General features: G+C 42.9%; 1 protein-coding gene across 1 annotated transcript in view; it reads right to left on the bottom strand.

Annotated features, from left to right (window-relative positions):
- The window catches only part of LOC311225066 (solute carrier family 12 member 9), a 179,191-nt gene that overhangs the window by 34,902 nt on the left and 118,864 nt on the right, over positions 1-25,425 (bottom strand). The window contains exons 9-10 of the mRNA XM_084310274.1: positions 8,585-9,104; positions 6,019-6,143 (exon numbers count right to left, since the gene is read on the bottom strand). Of these exons, the coding sequence (XP_084166400.1) occupies positions 6,019-6,143; positions 8,585-9,104 (645 nt within the window). The remainder of the gene's footprint in view (positions 1-6,018; positions 6,144-8,584; positions 9,105-25,425) is intronic.

Below are 25,425 nucleotides of genomic sequence, written 5' to 3'. Positions count from 1 at the left end.
GCATTTTTCCGACAAAATCCGTTCATCGGTTCTCGTGTTACATGCCGATATGTGAGGCGTGCGCCAAAGTACACAGCAAAGTACACGACACGTACACGACTCCTGGGGCTCTAGCTCCATCAATCATTTGGCGGCCTCAAAAATCTTTGGACAGGGATGTAGTCAATGAGTGTGGCTTTCCAATGATACCCCAGGTGGGGATCTAATATGGTCTCTATTGATCGATTTATGATAAAAAAAAAACTTAAAAGGTTAAAGGATTATTCCACTCAATATGTTGTATGTTGTGTAATAGTGTGTAATCATGTAATAGTGTGTAATCATGTAATAATGTAATAGTGTGTAATAGTGTACTAGTGTGCTAGTGTAATAGGAATAATGCAGGGAGATCTGCTTTCATTGGTCTGTGTTTGCCGCGCCCCCTACACCTAAGCCTCACTAATGTGTAGGCTAGTAAGACATGGGTGGCTGCTGTCTGGTGGAGAAGTGCTCTCTATTGAGTGCACCTTTCTAGTTAAGAATTAAGGAAGCAATACACCTGAAATTACATGGATAGTGATTCACATGGGACTGGGATTATGAGGGGAAATCGAACTTTGCTGATAAATGAATAAATGAACAAATTTAAATATTTTCTTTACAAAGGATACTGACATTTGTAGCTCTAAAGATGACGAAAAGATGAAATAATATTCCGAGGAAGATTTGGTGGCGTGGTAAAGGAGGATGACAGACACGCTGCCTACATTGTGTGCTTATTGTGAGAGACTGACAGTCACAAGATGGGAACTTCAAATAGTGCTATGACACATCACACATGCAAACATGTTTTGTCTATGATTGTGTAGATTTTCCTCGCATATACTGTGGTTCACTTGACGTTGTTCGCGGGAAAGGGCTTCACTTCCATGGCGCGATGACTTATTATCGCTGGAGGCTGTTGTGGAGCCGCAGACGCCAGCGATGTCGGTCCACGTAGAAGAGGCCGCAGAAGGTCTAGAGGTGGAGCCGAGTGAAGAGCCCAGGGCCCTCATTTATCAACTTGACGTACGCACAGATATGTGCTTAAGCCGTGCGTACGACCATTCCTAAGCAAAGTGTGGGATTTATCTATTTGAACTTGTGCTTGACTTTGTGCGTATATTTAAGCACAGGTCAGACCATGCGTAGTTGGCGCCCGGTGGTAGAATATTTTTACAACGCGGAAATAAGCACTGACTGCGCTCCGCGTAACTCAACTCGTTATTATTTTGCGCATATATTGCAGAAATACAGGAACGTTTTGATTATATTTAAAAGGCTTTGCCATTGTTAAACGTAATAAGTGGAACCCCGAAGCTGTAAGCAGAATACAAGTCATATGAACACCCACGATATAAACGCATTGCAACGAGAACAGACAGAGGTTATTTGTTGAGTGTATGTGTATACAAAACCCTTGCAATAAATGTGTCTTAAATGAATGAAAAGCATACATGCTCTGGACACAGAGCATATATCGTGTGGGTGATATCATGACTTGTATTCTGTGTCAAAGCCTAAATCCAAACGTCCCCGTATTTCTGCAATATATGCGCAAAATAATAACGAGTTGAGTTCTAACAAAGAACGTATTACATGCTGGTAGGCTGATAGAGTAAACTATGATATGAATATGAATATGATATGATCATATAAATACTGGTCCGTCCGCGAGGATATCGAGGACTCGGATAGCCATTAAGCCATTTGAGAATATAAGCGGCCTATAGACTATACATATTATTTAATGTTTTCATAAGCGTAAAGATACAACAGCTAGATTAATGATCAAGTTAGTTTACTGTATGCAGGCTTCGCAGGGCTGTGTGTTATATATGCGCAAGTTACTGTTGCATAATGTAGGCTGGCTGCTATTATATGTAATTCATAGGCTACCTAATACCAACAACAAAATGGATTGTATCATATGCCTCTACACACATTATATTATACACATCATATTATATCTTGGTTCGGCAGCGCCTCTGTGAACAATCTCTCAGAGTTTGCTCCATCAATAAACGCGCATTCTGGCTGATAATGTGCCGGTGGCCGGAGTCTCATTCAGGCCTAATTGTATTTAATTCAATTGTAATGTTATTACTGGGGTATCTAAAACATCACAATGTAGATCAGGGTTATCCACTGAAGCCATAATGACTCTGATCAGAACCACGGGCTCATGACGAGCGCACACAATAGGCATTGTAGAGCGCAGAGTTGGCGTGCTGAAATTGATTTAATTTCAGTCATTACAGTGCTTAATGTCGGGTCATCTCTTGTCATTTATTTCTGTCAATGTGCTGGTTCTGTAGCAGGACTGGGTGAGTCAACATCCTTGGCTCCCGGCGCACCGAAGATTATACGTTCAAGTTGTTGGTTGGACCGCGGTGATCAATCTCGCTCTCAGTGAAGTCTCTCAGAGTTCGCTTGGGTTAGTCCACTTTTCCACATTTCATGGGGGTGTTCCATTACCGTATATGGTTAATCGGGGCGGTTCTGGTATGCAAATACGTGAAAGTGTGCACGAGCCTCGGCATAGGACCAAGGTGATATTTATCATGACAGGTGTGCGTAGGACCTGTGTACGCACGTGTGATGAATCCCGTTTTTTTTGTGCGTGCACACATTCTAAATTCTGTGCTTAAGTATGGAAATAGAACATTTTCTACGTCACGTTGATACATGAGGGCCCAGGGCTGTTACCATCAGGCTCTTTCACCTTTGACCTGCTGTCATACTACTGTCCTCTTTTGTTCCGTCTATTTCTCCATTATCTGCTCTACTAGTAAAACTCTTGAATTGATTCATAACTGAGTCACTCTCATTCTTGTATTACCATATCATCCAAATTGGAAACAAATTATGTTCTGTATTGATTCAATGGTTTTCTCTGTGGCACCCAGCACCACTGGAGTGCTGACCAGCGTTCTAAATGTTTCATGGCGCCGTCCTGTTGCCGCTGAATTTCCGTTGCTGCCAAGGAAACCTTCTCAATGTTTAGACCTTTTTCCTAAGGACCATGGTGGCATCCAGCACACACACACACACACACACACACACACACACACACACACACACACACACACACACACACACACACACACACACACACACACACACACACACACACACACACACACACACACACACACACACACACACACACACACACACACACACACACACACACACACACACACACACACACACACACACACACACACACACACACACACACACACACAAAGGCTGAGCCCGAACTTTATCGAACGAACGTTCGAACGTTTTTCATTTTTTTAATAAAAAAATTTAATAAATTTTTTTTTACATTTTTTTTAAATCATAATTTTTTTTTTAAATTGTATTATTATAGATCCTACGGAGGGCGGCATTGCATAGTCTATTGTCTAAACAATAGCCCTTGCAGTCACGTAAGGGGCTCCCAACACGCCTGCCGCCCGTCCACCCTACCACCGTTCCGAGGTAGACGGTGGACTGGTCTGTTGAGGAGCCGAGGCGTGTGCCTGCTGTTGTTTCCAACGCAACCACCTCCCGCCATGAAGCTCGCGCCCCGTGGCCGAAAAAGGCTGGTATTCATTAATGATCCTTCTGCAGGTTCACCTACGGAAACCTTGTTACAGATTACTTCCTCGGCGGGGAGCTAACTACGGCTCCCCGGTAGCTACGGTAAGTCTGTTGAGGCTTCAAGCAAGCAGATCAATGGCGGCATTGCCTGAAGTAAAAAACGAATAAACGCTTGCCGATTGGTGGTAACAGCAGAGGCGGGTGCAAGCGGTGTGTGACGTAATTGGCAGAATCGCCTGTCAATCAAAATAGAGCTCTGGTTGAGAAATAGTATCCCGCTGCAGCCCGGCAGACCATACTGTTTGAGTCGAGCGCCTCGCATTCACATCACCTCAACCCCGTGCGCATCCTTTATTTTTTTTCACCGAACGTTCGAACCTATTAATTAAAGTCCGAATGTCAGCGTAACGAACGAACGTTCGAACGTTCGAACGTTCGGGCTCAGCCTTAACACACACACACAGTTATGACCCTGGCTCAAAGGGAAGCAACATTAGTGCACACAGACATCAATGGTCTGTGTTTAAACCAAAAGACTATTCTAACTATGATAACTAGCTCAAACTAAAGGTAAAAAATGGTGGAAAGGGAAGAGACAATGTTCCCACAATCTCTTCTAGCAACAGTCACACTGCATGTGTGGGAGAGGAAGTGCCTTTAAGCCCGCAAGGCAGGTGTCCAATTAGCAGCAATCAGTTCATTAGAAGCAATCACCTGCATGCACAGTGACACAGGAGTAACCAAGATCATGGTACATCACACACACACACACACACACACACACACACACACACACACACACACACACACACACACACACACACACACACACACACACACACACACACACACACACACACACACACACACACACACACACACACACACACACACACACACACACACACAATTACTCTATGGGACAAACATGCACAAAGAGGATTTATACCCCCGCTCACTGTTGTGGCTGGGCCCTTGCAAGCTGTGGGCCCTGGGGCAGCAGTCCCGATGGCCCCCTGTTTATCAGGCCCTGTCTAGAGGTCGCAGACAGACCCCTTATGTTTGAATTAGAATTCACCCACCTTTGAAATTAAGTTCACTCATATGTTTTTATTTGTTCAGAACATAATAAAACATGATACTGTGTTGTAGGCTTGGGCGGTATGACGGTATTACGGTATACCAGGATATTTCGAAATCCCGCCGGTATGATTCTCAATACCGTGACGTCACAGACTGCTATTACACTGACACAGAGTTGATTGTAGTGCACAGCACACGCCAGCAGAGGGTTACGTGGCCTTTGTTCTGTGAGCTAGCACTGATACCTGGCTGCTGCGGGCCAGAGTCATGTAATATAATTATATTATATGACTCTGGTGCGGGCTAACTGGCCATCGTTCCGGGAGCTAACGTTAGTAGCACTAGGTTGCTGCGGGCTAACTGGCCATCGTTCTGGGAGCTAACGTTAGTAGCACTAGGTTACTGCGGGCTAACTGGCCATCGTTCCGTGATTTGTTTACTTGGTAACACGGGTTGCTAAGGAATTTAGGTTTGAGGTTGAAGAAAGTGCACTTTTAGGTTGAAAGAACGGCCCTAATGTCAACGTGTTTCAATATAAGCGTTATGTATGGTGATAACGAGTATATTGTTAGCCCCCCCCCCGCTGATGAAAATGAAAGTCATACCGTCATATATGTGTGTGTGTGTGTGTGTGTGTGTGTGTGTGTGTGTGTGTGTGTGTGTGTGTGTGCGTGCGTGCATTCTACTGTGAAGCCAAGCATGTTCAACCTGTGCAATGATGATTCCATGTTCTCTAGTATTACAGCTAACACCCCTGATGTATTTGTGGTAAATGAACACCTTAGGGAGGTGTCCATTCTTGAGGTTGGCTGTACTTTTGACTACAGCTTAGAAGAAGCCTTCCTAACCAAAATGCTGAAATACCAACAGCTACAGCAGACCATCTCACAGCTAGGCTACAGATGTAAACTCCTAGTTTTTATCTTTGGCAGCCTAGGGCATGTGCACAAGTTGGTTGTGAGGGGCCTACAAATAGCCGGTCTCCCCAAAAGGAAGGCCAAGCAGTTAGCCAGGTACTGCTCAGTATCAGCAATTATAGGAAGCCTCTCAATTTGGAGGAGACATTGTTAGTTACCTTTTCCCATGATTCTGCCGTCCATGCACCTTGTACCTGACTGTTCTTTCATAATTTTCTGACTGCACTCGCATTGTTTATGTCCTTTGTATGATGCCTCCTTGTACTTCTGTTCATGTGGACATAAATAAACATTTCAAATGTGTGTGTGTGTGTGTGTGTGTGTGTGTGTGTGTGTGCGTGCGTGCGTGTGTGCGCGCGTAGGTGTGTGTGTGTCTGTGTGTGTGTCTGTGTGTGTGTGTGTGTGGTACCTGAAGTTTGGTGCTGAGGCCCATTCGAGGGCGAGGCAAGCCAGATCCACTGCAGCATAGACCAACAGGAAGAATATGGTGACAATACTGGCTATGGTGTTCAGCTTTCCCGAAAACAACACAAGCTAGAGACAGACAGACAAACAGGGAGAGAGAGATGCAGGGATTAAGACTCAAGGCATCAAATTAGGATTGGCGGTCAATTCACTTTCGATCCATTCAATTAAAAATGGAAATAGAGAACTGCAGCTCACTGGTCAGTAATAAGAGCATTCATTCCCAATTAGGCCTCAATAGGTTGGGCAGGACAACCGGCTCATGCCAAAATATTTGAAATACATGGATTTTGAAAAGAAGCCCAAGGTGTCATCTTTTATGACATCATGAAAGTCAGCTCTTCATCTGTTATGACATCATAAAAGTCAGCTCTTCATCTGTTATGACATCATGAACGTCAGCTCTTCATCCGTTATGACATGATGAAAGTCAGCTCTTCATGTGTTATGCCATGATGAAAGTCAGCTCTTCATCTGTTATCACATGATGAAACTCAGCTCTTCTGTCTTTACATACAGAAGTATTCCTTTTGACCTTTGTTCCAATCTCCCCAATTTAGCTGTTATGCCAATTCCCTTCGTGGTCGTTGCGCTGCCCTACTGTGGGTCTGGGGAGGGTGGAGACGACCACATGCCTCCTCCCAATACGTGTCGACTCGCCAGCGGCCTCTTTTCACCTGACAGCTAAGAGTTTCAATGGGAGAGCGTAACTAAACAGGCCACCTGACCAGTAGGAGTCGCTATTGCAACAACCAGGACTCATACCCCCACCGGTTTACCACCCGTGACCACTACCAACATTGTGTTCATAGGGACGGAGGTACTGCTGCCTGGAAATGTTTTGGACATTGCTTGTGGTGTCCCCCAGGGGTCAGTGTTGGGTCAAAACAATTTCATCTTGTACATAAACGATATATGTAAAGTATCTAATATATTTAAATGTATTTTACTTGCGGATGACACTAATCTTTTTTGTTCTGGTGAGAATATTCAGCAGCTTTTAGAGGTCATCACATCTGAAATGAAGAAATTAAAAAGATAGTTTGATAGAAACAAATTATCATTACATTTGAGCAAAACTAAAATTATGTTATTTGGAAACTGTAGATTAAATACTCAAGTACAAGTTAAAATAAATGATGTGATTATTGAAAGAGTTTATGAAAATAAATTTCTAGGTGTAATAATAGACCATAAAATCTGCTGGAAACCTCACATAAAACATGTCCAAACTAAACTGTCAAGAAGCATATCAGTCATGAGTAAAGTAAAGCACATTCTGGATAAAAAAATCCATATTATTTTACCATATTTAAATTACTGCACTGAAGTCTGGGGAAACACTTATAATTCTACACTACAACCACTTTTTATACTCCAAAAAAGAGCCATAAGGATAGTTCACATTGCAGGTTATCGTGATCACACAAACATATTATTTTTAAAGTCAAAAACATTAAAGTTAAATGATCTTGTGGAATTTAAAACAGCACAATTAATGTATAAAGCAAAAGGTAATGTACTTCCAGGAAACATTCAAGAACTGTTCTTTGATAGAGAGGGGGGTTATAATCTGAGGGGAGAACTCAATTTAAAAGTTCTTAGTGTACGCACTACCAGGAGAAGACACTGCATTTCAATATGTGGAGTGAAACTGTGGAACAGTCTGAATGTGGTGCTAAAGCAATGTCCAAATATGAGACAATTCAAACTGAATTATAAATAAATTATGTTCACGAGGTACAGGGATGAGGAAGGGATTTGACATTCACGGGTGTTTAAATACATTTTTATTTCTTTCATGTTTTACCAATACAATTTTGTTTTTGTTTTGCATATATATTTGTTTTGTAAGGTTTTAAATTAGTACACTCATTGAGTAGTGGAAAAGGGGTAGGATTAAATAAGCGTATACTTCTTCCTACTCCTTTTCGAACATGTCAATTGAGTTATGTTTTTTCCATTTAATTTCTTGATCAATGAGTTGTTTTGATTTTATATTGTTTGTATTTATTTACATGTTCGAAATAAAGATTTCAATCAATCAATCAATTGAACCCAGGTCTCTGTAGGCAGTACAGTATTCCTTGTAGAGAGACCAACTTAAGACTGAACAGGAAATAGAATAAGGGTTTAAATGCATCAGTATCCTGGCTGACAGCCACACGGTCCTAGCAATTAAATTCAGGTTTCCCATAGTCGGGATATTACCCCCCAAAATATAATGTCATCGAGAGAGAGAGAGAGAGAGAGAGAGAGAGAGAGAGAGAGAGAGAGAGAGAGAGAGAGATCCAATTACAGGCAGACAGAACAGGCAACAAAAATAATGACGACACTCTGGCGAAAGAACGTCACGACTGATAAAATGATAGACATCCATTTATTCATAATAGTGGATTACATTCCTCTGGGAAGTTGTGAGTCCATATAATTTGATTTGGATAGTTTGTGGACTTGCATAGTCTCTGTCTGGCTACCCTGCTGTGTTCCATCAGTCCCTGCCTCGCTACCCTGCTGTGTTCCATCAGGCCCTGTCTGGCTACTCTGCTGTGTTCCATCAGTCCCTGCCTGGCTACCCTGCTGTGTTCCATCAGGCCCTGTCTGGCTACTCTGTGTTCCATCGGTCCCTGTCTGGCTACTCTGCTGTGTTCCATCAGTCCCTGCCTGGCTACCCTGCTGTGTTCCATCAGTCCCTGCCTGGCTACTCTGTGTTCCATCAGTCCCTGCCTGGCTACTCTGTGTTCCATCAGTCCCTGCCTGGCTACTCTGTGTTCCATCAGTCCCTGTCTGGCTACTCTGTGTTCCATCAGTCCCTGTCTGGCTACTCTGTGTTCCATCAGTCCCTGTCTGGCTACTCTGTGTTCCATCAGTCCCTGCCTGGCTACTCTGTGTTCCATCAGTCCCTGTCTGGCTACTCTGTGTTCCATCAGTCCCTGCCTGGCTACTCTGTGTTCCATCAGTCCCTGTCTGGCTACTCTGTGTTCCATCAGTCCCTGCCTGGCTACTCTGCTGTTCCATTGGTCACTCAAGCTGCAGCCGTGCTCATTTGCGCAGAGAGGAGAGAGAGAAAAGCAGACGAGTAGAGAGAATGTGCAATAATTTGCAAACTATAAACATGGTGGTAAATGCAATTTGTGGAAGACAATGCACGTTACTTTTAGAATGATTACATTAATCTGGGGCGCTGGAAAGCAGATTGTGGAATGAATAGAACACATCATTATGGTTGGAATATTTAATGTTTGCCAGGTTTGAATGAGCCCTGCGGTATATTAACATATCTCTTACCATTGTAAACAGGAGATGGTGTTTACATGCCAGCTTAAAAGCCAATTATACACTCGATTATACCACACTATCCCAATATTAACATGTAAAAGCACCCAGTGAAACAAACATAGACAGCTGTTAGCTAAGTTTGTTAATTTTAGTAAAAAATTATGTAAATATATGAATTAATTCAATGAACTAAAGATAAAAAAAATTACTGAACTATTTGAACAAAAACTATTTCCTGCACCACCATGCTTCGCACGCACGCACGCACACACACACACACACACACACACACACACACACACACACACACACACACACACACACACACACACACACACACACACACACACACACACACACACACACACACACACACACACACACACACACACACACACACACACACACACACACACACACACACACACACACACACACACACACACACACACACACACACACACACACACACACACACACACACACACACACACACACACACACACACACACACACACACACACACACACACACACACACACACACACACACACACACACACACACACACACACACACAGCTGCCCAGTAGTACACAAACTAAAATCATTGAGCCACTGGCTGCAGAAGTTAAGTGCCTTGCTCAAGGGTATATCAGTGGCATTTATGGAGAGGGTGGAAGGGGGGACATTAGCAACCTCTCCAGCTTCCAATTCTGGAGCTGTAGAGGGAGCGCAGCAGAGTTAAGCCGAAGAGGAGAGACAGTGAATTGAGATTAATGATGCCATGTTATTGACAGCCACTCTGAAAGAGAGAGAGAGAGAGCGAGAGCGAGAGCGAGAGAGAGAGAGAGAGAGAGAGAGAGAGAGAGAGAGAGAGAGAGAGAGAAATTAATGGTGCTCCCATTGAATGAGGTTGGAGCGAGAGCGAGAGGGATGATGAGAGAAAGAGGGAGAAAGGGAATGAGGGCATGTGAGAGAGAGAGAAGAGAGATAGAGAGAGAGAGAAGAGATAATAGACAGAGAGAAGAGAGAGATATAGATAGAGAGATATAGACAGAGAGAGCCTCTGTGACCTCTAGCAGTCAGAGGAGCCAGAGGAGTGCATCTCCAGCGACCCCCTGGGAGCCCGATCTACCAAAGCATTAATTAGCTATTAACTCAGACACTGGGCTAGTGTGGGGAGCTACTGTCACTGGCCAACGTGTGTATGTCTGGGTGTGTATAGTATATATGTGTATTTGTGTCTGTGTATAATATACTGTGTGTGTGCGTGTGCGTGTGTGTGTGTGTGTGTGTGTGTGTGTGTGTGTGTGTGTGTGTGTGTGTATGTGTGTATATACTGTAAGAGAGAGGATAAAGTGGGAGAAAGAGATTTTGTTGCAGTGTGTGTTACAGGTCTCAGGTTGAAATAGCCTGCGATGAGTTATGGTGTAAATACATGCATTATAAATATCAGGGTATCTGCAGGTTTCAACAAGTTCAATTTAAGAAAATTTTAATACCACTTAGAGCTAAATGTAAAACAAATTTCAGGACCATACTAGCAAAAAAATAAAGCGACACATGCACACACTCCTGGGAATAAAATTAAGTTTCCGTTTTAGGCTGGTGTAATATTTACATTTAAATGTTGTCATTTAGCTAACGCTTTTATCCAAAGCGACTTACAAGTTCTGTACGACAAGTCATCAGGAAGGGCACAACTCTATCAGCTGAGTAACAATGTTCATCAAAGTTTTCAGTGCTACAGTGTAGGTTAGTATATTAGGACAAGTGCATGGCAGTAAGGTTAGTTAGGGTTATCTTTTATTTATACATTTTCTATAAATCTTTTTCATTTCAGATATTGGTTGAAGAAGTGCGTCTTTAGTCGACGGCGAAAGATTGGACGGGTTTCGGCTGTCCTAACTGTGGTGGGAAGTTCGTTTCACCATTATGGGGCAAGGACTGAGAATAGGCGGCTTCTCTTTGATGACCCTCCCGGAGCTTGGATAGGAGTGCAGTAGGTCTGAGGCGGCCAGAAGATGCAGAGCGTAGGGGTCTTGAGGGTTAGAGACCATTGACCGGAGGTAGGCGGGAGCCGTTCCCTTCGCCGCACGATATGCCAGGTCGAGGGCCTTGAAGTGGAATCGTGCGGCAATGGGGAGCCAGTGCAAGTTTCTTTATTAGTTGTCATACAAAAGGTCCTTAAGAAGTGGGGTGACATGGGCTGAGGTAGGTTTGAGATCAGGCGGGCCGCTGCGTTCTGAATGAGTTGAAGAGGCTTGGTGGCAGTGGTCGGAAGGCCAGCAAGCAGTGCTTTGCAGTAGTCGAGGCGGTAGATGACTGTTGATTGGACGAGGAGTTGGGTGGCTTATTTTGTCAGGAAGGGGCGGATCCTTCCGACGTTGCTCAGGAGGAATCTGCAGGTTCTGGTTGTCGCTGCGATGTGAGCGGAGAAGTTCAACTTGTCGTCGAGGACAACACCAAGGTTCTTGGTGGTCGGGGACACGGTCACAGCTGCATTCTCGACTGTGATGGAAAGGTCGGTCAAGGGGGAGGATTTGGCCGGCAGATGAAGCAATTCTGTTTAGCTTAGGTTCAGTTTGAGGTGATATAGTAGTTATAGGTATAAATGATCATAGATATAGTGGTCTGTGTGACTGTGCTTGGTGGTTATAGGTATACATTATCATATAGATATAGTGGTTATAGGTATAAATGATCATATATAGATATAGTGGTCTGTGTGACTATGCTTGGTGGTTAAAGGTATAAATTACCATATATAGATATTAGGGCTGTCCCCGACTAAGGATTTGGATGGTCGACTATGATTAGCCAAAATTTGCCGTTAGTCGACTATTGGTCGACTAAAAAAAATATATAAAAAATGTATATATATATATATATTTTTTTTTGTATCATTCCATTTGGGCTGTGGGGGGTGCTTAATGTCTGAAGGAGTCGACTGAAGGCTTCTTGTCCTCTGCAAAAGCATGCAATTGGTCCACTGATGGATACATCTTGATATTTGTCTAGTCTAGTGTGTTCAAGATGGGTGAAATCCTCTTTCAGTGCCTCTGTGCCTGTTTTCGTAGGCAGTTAGCCTCTGGTATGTGTGCCATTAGCGTTAGCCACGCTTCTAGGCCTCTTTTCTTTTGGAAATAATGATAAAAAAAAAATTAAATAAAAATGATCAAAATATATATATATATATATTCGACTAAGAGGTTGGCCAGTCGACTACGGCTCCTTTCGACCGATTAGTCGACTAATCGACTAATAGGGGTCAGCCCTAATAGATATAGTGTACTATATAGTTAGTTTGACAACTTTATTACTCTGTGAAAAAATTAATAAGACGTATTTAGGAAAAGTCACGGATTGGGGACATCACAGTTTTATGTACATTACAAAAATATGCAAACGCTCCCTTGGAGGGTCCTGGCAGGCACAAGTGTCTTAGGGTGTACGGCGGACTCTCCAATCAGAATACTTAAGCGCCGCTATAAGATATGTGTCTGACTTCCAGATGACATTCAAGTCCAGTCCCATAGGTTTCCAAGAAAATATAAATCATCACCCGTCCTTCTACTACACCCGAAAATACAGAGGTGACATTTCCGCGACTTTTTTCACGTCTGATTTCTCCTTCGACTTGCATAGCGAAATTGGACTGAAAAAAAGACGAGTCAACGAAATTGTGCCTCACTATATTTTCCCTGATCGTGACGGGAGGGGGGGGGGGGGGGGGGGGGTGATTTACATTTCTCTTTGAAACCTCTGGGACTTGAATGCCATCTATAAGTCAAACACATAATAATATTATCTCATATTCTGCTGATGGCGAGTTCACTGTAAACACAGAGATTCCATTGAGGGTGTTTTCGCGAATTATAGTCTTTATAACGTCCAAACCAGAATTCACTGTGTTGTAGGGCTGGACGATTAATCAAGTTTCAATTTCAATTAAGATTTTGTCTTCCCACTATCATGAAAACAAGATAAAACGATTATTTTTCCCCCCAAACAATTCATTATGAGGCTTACCAAGACAGTATTTGAGTTTGCAAGCTAACATTAAAGACAAAATAAAATACCCATGCATTTAGCATTTATATATTATATATTAGATTTAGATTATTGGATTATTAGATTATATATTGCATATATTTAGCAATGAGATATTATATGATTTAGATATGAAATATGATTAATTGAAAATGGGGGACCCTGATGTAAACAAGACAAAAGTCTTTCTCTGGTCTGCATCCCCTTAACAATTGTATGTATTGAGCTGTACTGTACCCATTCTGCAATATGTTAATACAGTTTTAATTCAATCAATCAATCAATAGCATTTTAGCATTTTTATAAAACTACTGTATATTTGTATGTCTCTAAATGTTTTGATGAATTGAAAATGGAGGACCCTTATGTAAAAAAGCCGAAAGTCTTTTTCTGGTCTTCATCCTCCAGTCCACTGTTGTTGTATTGAGCTGTACTGTATTGTACCCATTCTGCAATCTGTTAATAAAGTTTTCATTAATTCATTAATTCAGACGGCGACAGAATAATTTTGATCGACAGTCGAGTCTGCCAATTACGTCACACCGCTTGCACCCGCCCTGCTGTTCTTAGCACCAATCGGCAAGCGCTTATTCGTTTTTAACTTCCGGTAAATCCGTCATTGATCTACACGGACAGAAAACCACAACAAACCTACCGTGGCTAATAACGTTAGCTACCAGCGCAGGAGTACTAAACGAGGCATAATGATTTTACTGCAACGAATGTTATAATAAAAGCCTTTCCATACATCTGTCTGATTGAAAACTTTATTAACAGACCGCAGAATGGGCACAACTCAGCACGGGCTGAGTTATGAACGAGTTCAAGTTCAAGTTTCTTTAATAGTTGTCATACAGAAGTATGGAATACTTTTATACAAAATTCGTTCTTCTGTTACGCTCCAGAGACTGTGCTAGACAAAAGATAAGTATAAAATAAAATAAAATAGTATAGCATGTAAAAATAGAAGTAAAAAAAAAATCACGTACGTAGACACAGTGTTCAGTATATACATATGTACAATGTTCGATGCAGAATAGAGTAACTGAGTTACCGTACAATATACAATATACTATGCAATATACTAATATACAATACTATATAGTGCAAAGCAGAAATGGGATGAGGTACAATTTACAGTAAGGTGTACTGAGGTGTTGGTTGTAGTGCAAATCCTTTACCAATAAATATAAAGTGTGTTTAGGTGTTCTAAAGTGTGGAGAGTGGGTGCTGCAGTGTGTTGTTTGTTTAAAGTGAGTGTGTGCGTGTGGATGTGTGTGTTGTGAGTGCATTTGATGGTTGTTGCATAGTGTTATTGTTCGTTGAGCAACCTGATGGCCTGGGGATAGAAGCTTCTTCTGAGTCTTTCTGTGCTTGCCATGAGACTCCGGTATCGCTTGCCTGACCGCAGCAGTTCAAAGAAGCAGTTGTTTGGGTGGCTGGAGTCCTTAATAATTCTCTTAGCCTTACACCTGCACCGCTTGTTGTAAATGTTCTGGAGAGTGGGAAGCCCCCCTCCAATTGTGCGTTCGGCTGAACGTGCCACTCTCTGTAGTCTGCTACGGTCTTGCGCGGTGCTATTCCCAAACCAGGAGGTGATATTGCCAGTCAGGATGCTCTCTATTGTACATGAGTAGAAGTTCTTAAGGATCTTCTGACTGACTTGGAACTTCCTTAGGCGCCTGAGGAAGTAGAGGCGTTGTCGTGCCTTCTTCACAACACTGTCAATGTGTGTGGTCCATGTCAAGTCCTCGGATATGTGGGCTCCAAGGTACTTAAAATTGTTCACTCTCTCAACCGGTGCCCCGTCGATGCTGAGGGGGCTGTAGTCCTTGACCCCCGACCTCCTGAAGTCCACAATCATACACTGTATACGGTTAAAATGTTATTATAGACTATTTTTGTTTTATCTTGTTTCTGTACTTGCATGTATTTTAACCACCTTTACTGAAAGTTTCATTATGCATTGTGTGTTGAGTACTGACTTTTAATAATTTTTGTTTTGCAATAATAAAAAAAAAATAAAAAAAAAAAATCATCTCTTTTGTTTTGCTGACGTTCAGGGAGAGGCAGTTCTCCTGACACCACTGCGACAGATTCTCTACCTCTTCCAGGTAGGCCCTCTCGTCGTTGGCAGAGATCAGGCCCACCACTACTGTGTCGTCAGCAAATTTGATGATTGTGTTGTTTTTCCGCTGTGCCACACAGTCATGTGTGTACAGGGAGTAGAGGAGGGGACTCAGAACTAGTGTTGTCACGATACTGGAATTTCGACTTCGATACGATACCTTGAAAAGTATCGATACTTCGATACCATTTCAATACCAAAAAATAGTAATAATATATATATATATATATATATATATATATATATATATATATATATATATATATATATATATATATATATATATTTTTTTTAACAAATTTAGCTTTTGTTGCTGGTTGATTTTCCTCAGCTTCTCTCTGGTACTATAAGAGAAGATAAATATAACACTTTTAAAACCCTTTGTTTATCTTTAGATCACACATTTAAAAATAACTGTTCATCTCACTTCAATCATTTTTATTGCAGATGCAGAACATGGTATTTTCTCAAGCAGACAGTAAACACTGTAATCTGTGTTGCATGTACCTGACAAACTGAACTGTTTGTATTACAGTTAGTAACAGTTTCGATTTTTATTTAAAGATAACAAGAGAGAGAGAGAGAGAGAGAGAGAGAGAGAGAGAGAGAGAGAGAGAGAGAGAGAGCGAGAGAGAGAAAGAGAGAGAGAAAGAGAGAGAGAGAGAGAGAGAGAGAGAGATCTCCGGTGCTATGCTCGGAGCATTTAGTAACGTTACATTTTCAACAAGATTGCTGCTATTTAAACACTTCATGGAAACGGGGTAACGTTAACCTTATGTCGACTGTAGTATTGTATGACCTCGACATAGCGTTTAAACGTTAACGTTACTCCGTTTCCATGCAGTAATTATAAAGGTGGCCAGCTAAGCTAAGCTAACGGAGCTAACGGAGGAACGACTAGCAGTAGCTAACGTTAGCTAATAGCTGTAACGTTACTAACAACGAATCAGCTGTTGATATTATGCGCCATCAGTAGACAACGTATCATGTATTAAACTAGAGTTAATGGTTTAATGCTTCAGTCACAGTGACGTTGAAAGAGCAGCTGTCACGAACCTCTTTCATTTCTTTATGGAGATCCGCGTTGGCACTGCTCTGTAACACCGCTTGCAAATGGGCATGGTGGCATCTTTAGCTTGTCCTTCGTTGTTTACTTCAAACCCGAAGTACCTCCAAACAGCACTTCTGCTGTTTTCTTTATCCACAAGCACAAGTTGCGGAGGCTCTGCATTTGCCATCTTCAGCTAAAATGTTTGTTTACAAACTGAAGACGGCTCTGTGAGGGGAAGGGCTGGAGGAGGCGGAGGGGCAAGCGTGCTCTGAACAGCGTGTCAACAACTTCCGGTAGAACACTCGCCAGCTGGTACCGATACTGCAGAAAGTATCGGTATTTCGGGAAATGAGTATCGAAACCATTTTAAATATTCAGTATCGATATGTATCGATACTTCGATATTTTTGACAACACTACTCAGAACACAGCCCTGGGGGGCCCCTATGTTGAGCGTGATGGATGAGGAGGTGCAGTTGCCTGCTCTTACCACCTGGGGTCTGCCCGTCAGGAAGTCCAAGACCCACTGGCAGAGGTCATAGTTCAAGCCCAGGTCCCTGAGCTTGGCTATGAGTTTGGAGGGGACTATGGTATTGAATGCTGAGCTGTAGTCGATGAACAGCATTCTCACATAGTTCCCCTGCCTCTTGTCCAGGTGTGATGCTGCTGTGTGCAGCACATGGGCTATGGCGTCCTCCGTGGACCTGTTGGGGCGGTATGCAAATTGCAGGGGGTCCAGGTTGATGGGGAGGGAGGAACAGATGTAGCCCTTCACTAGCTTCTCAAAGCACTTCATGGCTATGGAGGTAAGAGCTACAGGGCGGTAGTCGTTAAGGCAAGCGGGCGTAGATCTTTTGGGTATCTATCTAGGTGGTCCTCGGACGTTGCTATGTTCTGGTAAATACGCTGATGTTATTGAACGTGTAACTATATAACGTTAATGGCACAAAACGAATGCCTTTGTTAGTCATAAGTAGTAACTTTGATGCAGTAGTGTGTGTGTGGGGGCGGCGTTGTTCAAAAGTTTGAACGTGTGGACCAGATTGACGCGACACAATCCTCTTGGGCAAAACATCACGATATCCACGATCCGTTAAAAAAGTGTATCGTTAATGAACTGTACCCGATATTTATATAATATCGTCATATCGCCCAGCCCTAGTAGGTGGCGATGTAGTTCAAACATGAAGGCCATTTCAACCAACCAGAAGGGTTTAGGGTTAATACCGGAAACTGACCTGAAGCCTGGAACACAAACATCCCTCCTTGCTCACAGCCATTTAGCCAACGTAGCATTTATTTTTCAGCAAGAAAACAAAGTGCAATAAAAGTGCAATAAACAAAAACAGATACATACACTGTGTGTTCTGCCTCTCATTTGTTGATGAAACAAAACCAACATCAACACAATTTACCACCAAGAGCGGATAGTTTAGTCTCACAAAAAGATCTCCGGTGTTGTTAGCTACATGCTAATGTGAATGGCATTCTCCATGTATATAGTTAGCATCGAGGCTATTAACGTTAACGCTAGTAGAAATGGATGAAAACTTTATTTAACAGATTGCAGAATGGGTACAATACAATACGGCTCAATACAAACAATTGTTAAGGGGATGCAGACTGTTTTTTTTTTTATCCACTTTTTCTCCCATTTTCTATATTTTATCCCATCCCAATTTCGTATCATCCAATTCAATCCTCCCCTGTCACGAACGCTGTTTCTTGCCTCCCACAAGCCGGCTGCAATGTGGACTAAGTCATACATAGCACAAGTCCCCTCCGGTACTTGAGGTAACAGCAGTCGCATCTTTTCACCTGCGCAGCTCGATCTCTCAGTGGCGAGGAGTAACGCGTGGGAGGCTCACGCTGCCCCCCACACTTCCTGATTCTACTGCGCAGGCGCACCAACCGACCTGTAGGAGTCGCTGTCCACAACGCCCGATCCCCACCCATCAGTTTCCCACCCCCTAATACGGCCAATGTGTATTAGTATGAACGACCAGCTAAACTGAAAGCAATGTGGAACGCTGGGCAAGCCCAGCGTCTCCGCATTCGTGGCGAGCGCCTTGCCCACTACGCCACGTAGCCGCCCGCAAGGGGATGCAGACTGTTGTAGTTTGGACTGGGTTTAATTTTTAATTTTTTATTTGTTGATCTTTTTTCCCCTCCTTTTTCCTCCGATTTTCTCCCATCCCAATGTTAGTCGTTATGCCAATTCCCAATCCCCTTCCTGGTCGCTGCGCACTTACCCCCCACAGTCGGTCTGGGAGAGTGGAGGCTATCACGTGCTTCCTCCGACACACGTCTAGCCAATCAACCGCTTATTTTCACCTGGCAGCGCGGACTCTCACTGAGAGGGTGTAACGTGTGGAAGGATCACACTACCCCCCTTAGATCCTATCCGCGCTGAGCAGGCGCCCCGACCGAACTGTAGGAGTCGCTGTTTACAACGACCCGGACCCACCCCGCCAGCTTTCCCACCCTCTAATACAGCCAATTGTATTAGTGTGAACGGCCAGCCAAGCTGGTGACAACGCCGGAGCTGTGAGCTGGATTCGAACAGGCGAATCCAGCGTCTCCGCTGTTGGTGACAAACGCAATCTCCGCTACGCCACCTGACCGCCTCTGGACTGGGTTTCTTATAACAATAACTTGACAACACGTGAGCTTAGTTTAGCCGCAGCTACAGGTTTACTCTGGTCAGGTCAGGAATGCGACAACAGACATCAGTCGATCACAACACTCTTCAACACAGACAATACGTTTCGAACAAAAGTTTGTTACAATCATTTTCATATAACGCTACTTGGGACAGCTCTGCTGTAAACACTGGAAATAACCTCGGTTTCTATGCCCACACGCAACACACTGGTTGTGTGTGGGCGAACAGTGCAACTGCGCACATACAATCGCGGTTACATTAAACCCAGCGTTCGTGTAGACAGCCCCTTAGAGAGGATATAATTAAGAACCAAGACAGCTAGTCTTTTGTTCTCTACAGACTTCTTGGCACCAGTGGTCAACCAAGAGGTAGGTCTTTTGTTGTGAAAGATTGTTGGTCTATGTAAACTCGCAAGTTTCACCAGAAGGTAGGCTTTTGTTCTCCAGCCAGATGGTCAGGAGCAATCTATTGTCTCTATTGTAAATGAATATCATTTGACCACTACTGGGAAAAAACAAGTATCAAATGTAATTTCAGATATAACCACTAGGGAGCAATACCGAACATCAGAGTGAAGATGGGAGGAGCTAGTCTTCAAGTTTGAATTAATTGGTTGTATTGTGTAAATCAGGGGTGGCCAACCAGTCAGAGACTAAGAGCCACAAAAATGACTGTGGTACCACAAAGAGCCACACCATATACCAGCGTTTCTCAACCTTTTTTTCAGTCACGGCACCCCTTCCTGTGTTTATAGGTCTCACCCTCTGGCCTCTGAAGTTGCTAATGTCTTTTTTATTTGGGCCTCACATTGTTAAAAGTACCCTGCGAGACCCACGGTTGCAAAATTACAAAATAACTTTTTGCCATTTAAAAAGAAAAAAGTCTGTAAATGTTTATTTAAACATTTTTAAGCACATGTATAGTCAATTGGTCCTGTTGTTCAGCCTCACAATGCTATTGGATAGTAAATGTGTTTATATGTCCCACCCTCTGGCCTCTGAAGTTGCTAATGTCTTTTTAATTTGGGCCTCACAGGGTTAACCTCTTAAGCCCGAGATATACAGTAAAAGTGTATATTTTCAGCATTACGTTTGTTTACCAATGATTTTAACTGTTATTAGTGAAATATAAGATTATAGAAATCTCAGGGCATTGAGTCGGAAACCGGCGCATATTGACAGGAGTAAGTGGCACAGCCAAAAGTGAGTGTAGTCTTTTGAAGGAAGAGACTCAGGGCTTTCAAATTTCGAAAAACTACCCTACCCAGCTCACGCCAGCCTCTGTCAATCATCTGACTTCTGGATTTACTTTTTTATTTCTCTTATTTTTTGGGATTATCTCCCACAAACCTGAACGTTATTGCCATAAATCAGAACGCAGTTAGTTTATCTACCTTTTTGTGAACGTCTAGCAAAAAACTGTGTTGCAATATGATGAAAAATGGTGGAGAAATTTACATTATAAAAAAGATGGCAGAATTCAGTACTGTATCTATACAAAACCTTGTTTAATCATCTTCCCTTTATTCATTTGCTTAGATTGTTCAGGTCTGGTAAATTTTTGCATGGTGTTAGCATGGTGTTATTCACAGTAAATATAATTGATATTCTCCTTTGGTTCATTACAATTTACTCAAGCCTAGTAACAGACACAATATTTCTGACACTGGGAATACATTCCCTGAGATCCATAGATGTCCCTAAATTCAGATACCAAAAACATGCAAATGGACAATTTAAAAAGAAAATCTGTAAATGTTTATTCTACATCCTTATGGAATGAGTGGGGGGGGGGGGAATATTATTATTTTCAATTTTTAATTTTTTTATGGATGGAAGAGCCACACATTGACGGGCAAAGAGCCACATGCGGCTCGCGAGCCACGGGTTGGCCACCCCTGGTGTAAATGAATATGCCCATATTGAAACGATTTGACCAATAGGAGAAAGAAGGGGAGTGACATTATTTCTGTATTTAACTGGGGACAAAGTTGTAAATCAGTGTGACAAAACCCATTAACACATCCAGCGCCGTAAGCGGCTTACGACGTGTTTCAAGTTCATGCTAATTCTGCCATTCCACGGCGTACGACGTTATTGAGATCATATTTAATTTTTTCGCCATGTTATTCAAAATTCCCTCACGGAGCCTGGTCTGATGCAGTGGGAGCTTGCACAACTCTGCAACGCTTCAATACTGCCGCCTGGTGGATGATCGGCGAGTTACCAAACCGGAAATGGACGAGTCGATCTCGGTGCATCTGGGAAATGCGTCCGGCACTCACATAGTGTCGCGGGACTCAATACACACACCGTGTATATGGATCGCTGCCATAACTCAATAATCGACATGATTTGGGCTGTTATTATTATTATACAAACCGGAAATGGATCGACTCGATCGCCGTCAAATAAGTGGGATCTTTTTGCTCCAGTCTCATCTGGCAACGGTAAGAGGACGCTGACGTCATTTTCAAGGCGATTGTACATTTCTTTCTTTACAAACCAACTGATCAATAAATCAACCCATACTACATAAAGCATTTACTGACGATCACGGACTTATAAACGACCCCCCCCCCCCCGTTCATCCGCGCATGATGAGTCATAACGTTTAGGATCGTATTCAGTTGGATTTTTTAATATAACGTGTATCACGAATAAACTGCAATCGATAATCTATATTATGCGTTTAGGCCTATAACTAGCGCTCTATGAATTACTGCAGAAAACAATAAAAACATATTTATATTCTAGACGGTATTTTCGTATGAATGTATGAATGAAAAAGTATAACGTTCCCACATCCTGACGATAGATAATCGATGTTGAATGGGCCATAGTAATTTCAATTTAGCAATACAATTTAAAAAGTTATAGCCCTGCAAAGAAGGTGAACATCTCCATAGACTTAGAGTGCTGGCAGAGAGTGGTATAAGATGCTCAAATTGCGTGGCAGGGAATGTGTTAAGAAGATCCATGACAAATGACAAGCTCTTGAATAAATACAACCAGATGATGAAAAGCCAGCTCGTTTGAACTTCTTGAATCCAGCAATCTCCAGTCTATATTGATGGTAAATATGATATCCTCTCTTTCCTTATTGAAACCTCAAAGAAATTACCAAATTTTGAGAATAATTATATTATAAGAGAATAATTATTATCACAGTTAACTCACTGGAGGCCAAACCCGAGATAGACCGGGTTAACTCGCCATGCTCTGGGCGCCAAACCCGAGAAATCTCGGGTTTTAATACATATTTCTTTTATTAGCGATATCCATACATTTTTCATCCATCCAGCCTGACGTTATCATTGGGAATGGGTCTGAGCTCGCAAAGGGCAAATACCGCCGCCTATCGTCTCCCGGATGGTATTGCACATCATTGGATTGGATTGGCTGGGACTGTGCATCAAAAAAATAAGTCCGGTCCAAGTTTTACTTCTCAGGCATGCAGCTGGATACTATTGCATTGACTGGGGGGACTGGGAGCAGCGTGGATTATGTGTTTTTGGATATAACGTTGGATCAATAAACGCGATCAATATTTGGAATGGCGATCAGGAATTGGATTAATCTTTTTGCATGACATCAGATGTGAGGTAAGGCCTTTGTTACAAATCTTGGGGTAATCAGATGTTCCTATCACCGCCATCGGAGCGTGTGTGTGTGAGGTTCGCACCGACCAAAGTACGGAGAAGCAATTTTTCAGACCCCGCTTCTCTTCGTGCATGAGGACACATATACTATCGATAATCTAGCGTTTATTTGAAAACTATTCATAAATCAAGTGACAAATGGCACGATTTCTAAGGAAATACATTTAAGCTCGATTTGCTGGAGTTTATTGAGATGAGACAGAGCGCCCTAGAAATATATTGATATTCATCACGGTATAAAATGGAAATGTATGTAAGGAAAAATTATCTGTTTCATGCATGTTGACTGGAAGCAACTCATTGACGATCACTGTGTTATTTAGATCTATTGCTATTATATTTTATATGTTTTAAGCACTCGCAAATAAGTCCTATTCTCCATTGGATAAAGCGTTGGCCCAGAAGGGCCATCAGCAGAGGACGCTGTTGGCCCTGAATGAGTTAAAAGAAATCATAACATCCAGGTGGGCTGACCTTTTGGAATAACTTGGTGTACACCAGGGCCCGTGAGCAGATCGGCGCGGGCGATAAATCCGCTCTTCGCTCTTGGCGGCTTGTTCCGCTCCGCTAATCGCTCATGTTGACCCCGCCCCCAAGTCGCTCTCCACTCGCTCACCGCTCACCTTGAATCGAGCGCTCCCCGGTCCCCGCTCCACATTGCTCGGCAGATTTTAAATTATTTTTTTTGAGCATGATGTAAATTTGCTTGATTTGACCAAACTACAACAGTCTACACCCCCTGGGCCCCTTAACAATTGTTTGTATTGAGCCGTATTGTAATTGTACCCATTCTGCAATGTTAAATAACGTTGTTTATAGCTCTACTAAGCGATGATAGCTAGCCTAGCCACAATGCTATGGTTGCTGCCATTAACGTTAGCATGTAAGCTAACGACAACAACAATGGCGTCATATACTTTTTCTAACAGGATGTGAGTGACGGTTCACCCTTCTCATTGGTTGAAAATGGCCTTCATGTTTGTACATCGCCATCTGTTGCTTTGGCATTGTACTACATGTATATTACATCAGTGTTAAATTGGAGCGGAGGAGAACTCTCGCTCCGGACGTCGCGCCGACCCATTTTAAAACCCACTCCGTCGCTCACGTCAAAACCGCCCACGCCGCTCACATGGCCTGGTGTACACACACTAGAGTGAAAACCGAGGTCATTGTTTTTAATAGTGCCCCCCCGCCCCCCCTCATTGACGCACTTGGTCCCCTGGGCCCAAACCTCTCCACCTCTGTCAGGAACCTCGGGGTCATCTTCGACAGTAATTTTAAATTCGATAGACAGGTCAGCGCCGTAGTGAAAAACAGCTTTTACCACCTTAGACTCCTGGCGAAGACAAAGGCATACCTCTCCCAAAGTAACCTAGAGACGGTGATACATGCCTTTGTCACCACCCGCCTCGACTACTGCAATGCTCTGTACACGGGCATTGACAAGTCCCTCCTCCGCCGCCTACAACTGGTGCAGAACGCAGCCGCGCGCCTCCTCACCAAAACAAGAAAATACGAACACATCAGCCCAGTTTTGGCCTCGCTCCACTGGCTGCCTATTAGCTTCAGGATCGATTTTAAATTAGCACTAAATGTTTTTAAATCATTAAATGGCACGGCTCCCTCCTATCTGTCCGAGCTCCTGCACCGCCACACCCCCCACCGATCCCTCAGATCAGCTGACCAGATGCTATTGGTGGTACCCAGAACCAGGCTCAAAACTAGGGGAGACAGAGCTTTCTCCACCGCAGCACCTAGACTGTGGAACAGCCTCCCCCTCAGCGTACGGACTGCCCAGACCGTACAGGCTTTTAAATCACTCTTGAAAACCTACCTGTTCTCCTTGGCCTTCCCCCCTACTTAACCACCACTAGACCCCTGGCCCTTCTATCCTCTTTGTTTTACTGTGTCCTACCAGTTTTTATTACTTTCATTGTTTTATTATGTTTTTAATCCTATATCTTGCACCATACTGTTTGTTTTTGTTGCTTTCATTGCTTTGCTATGTTTTTTTTTTCTTTATTTTAATCTTATACCTTGCCTCACACTAATTTGTTTTTATCAACTTGCTTGTGAAGCACTTTGGTGTCAGCTGCCGCTGCCTGGAAATGTGCTATACAAATAAAACTGACTTGACTTGACTTGACTAGAGTCTGCATGACGTGTCCACACTGGGCAAAATTATCCAAACTTGACGAAAAGCAAATTTGGCTCTGGAGGTCTCCAGAGATCGTCTGGATGAAATCATGCAACGTCCTGTCCATGCGTTCGGTTACCTTCGCCTAGTAGTCGAGTGCTTTCATCCAGACTGACCCTGGGGTTTTTCCTGTAGAAATATAGTGCAATAATAGTCTAACCAGGTATCAAGAATCAAGAATCAAGAAGTTTGTCACATGCAGGGCATACAGTGAAATGCGGGTGGTCATCCCTGCATTGATTGTGCAAAATACAATAATAAAATAGGCATCGAAAAAATAAACATAGAAAAAATAAAATAGGTAAGACACAAG

The sequence above is a fragment of the Notolepis coatsorum genome (assembly GCF_963971535.1).
Source record: "Notolepis coatsorum genome assembly, chromosome: 1".
Taxonomy (NCBI): Eukaryota; Metazoa; Chordata; class Actinopteri; order Aulopiformes; family Paralepididae; genus Notolepis; species Notolepis coatsorum.
Note: the sequence above shows the minus strand (reverse complement) of the source record. Positions and strands in the feature narration are given on the sequence as shown.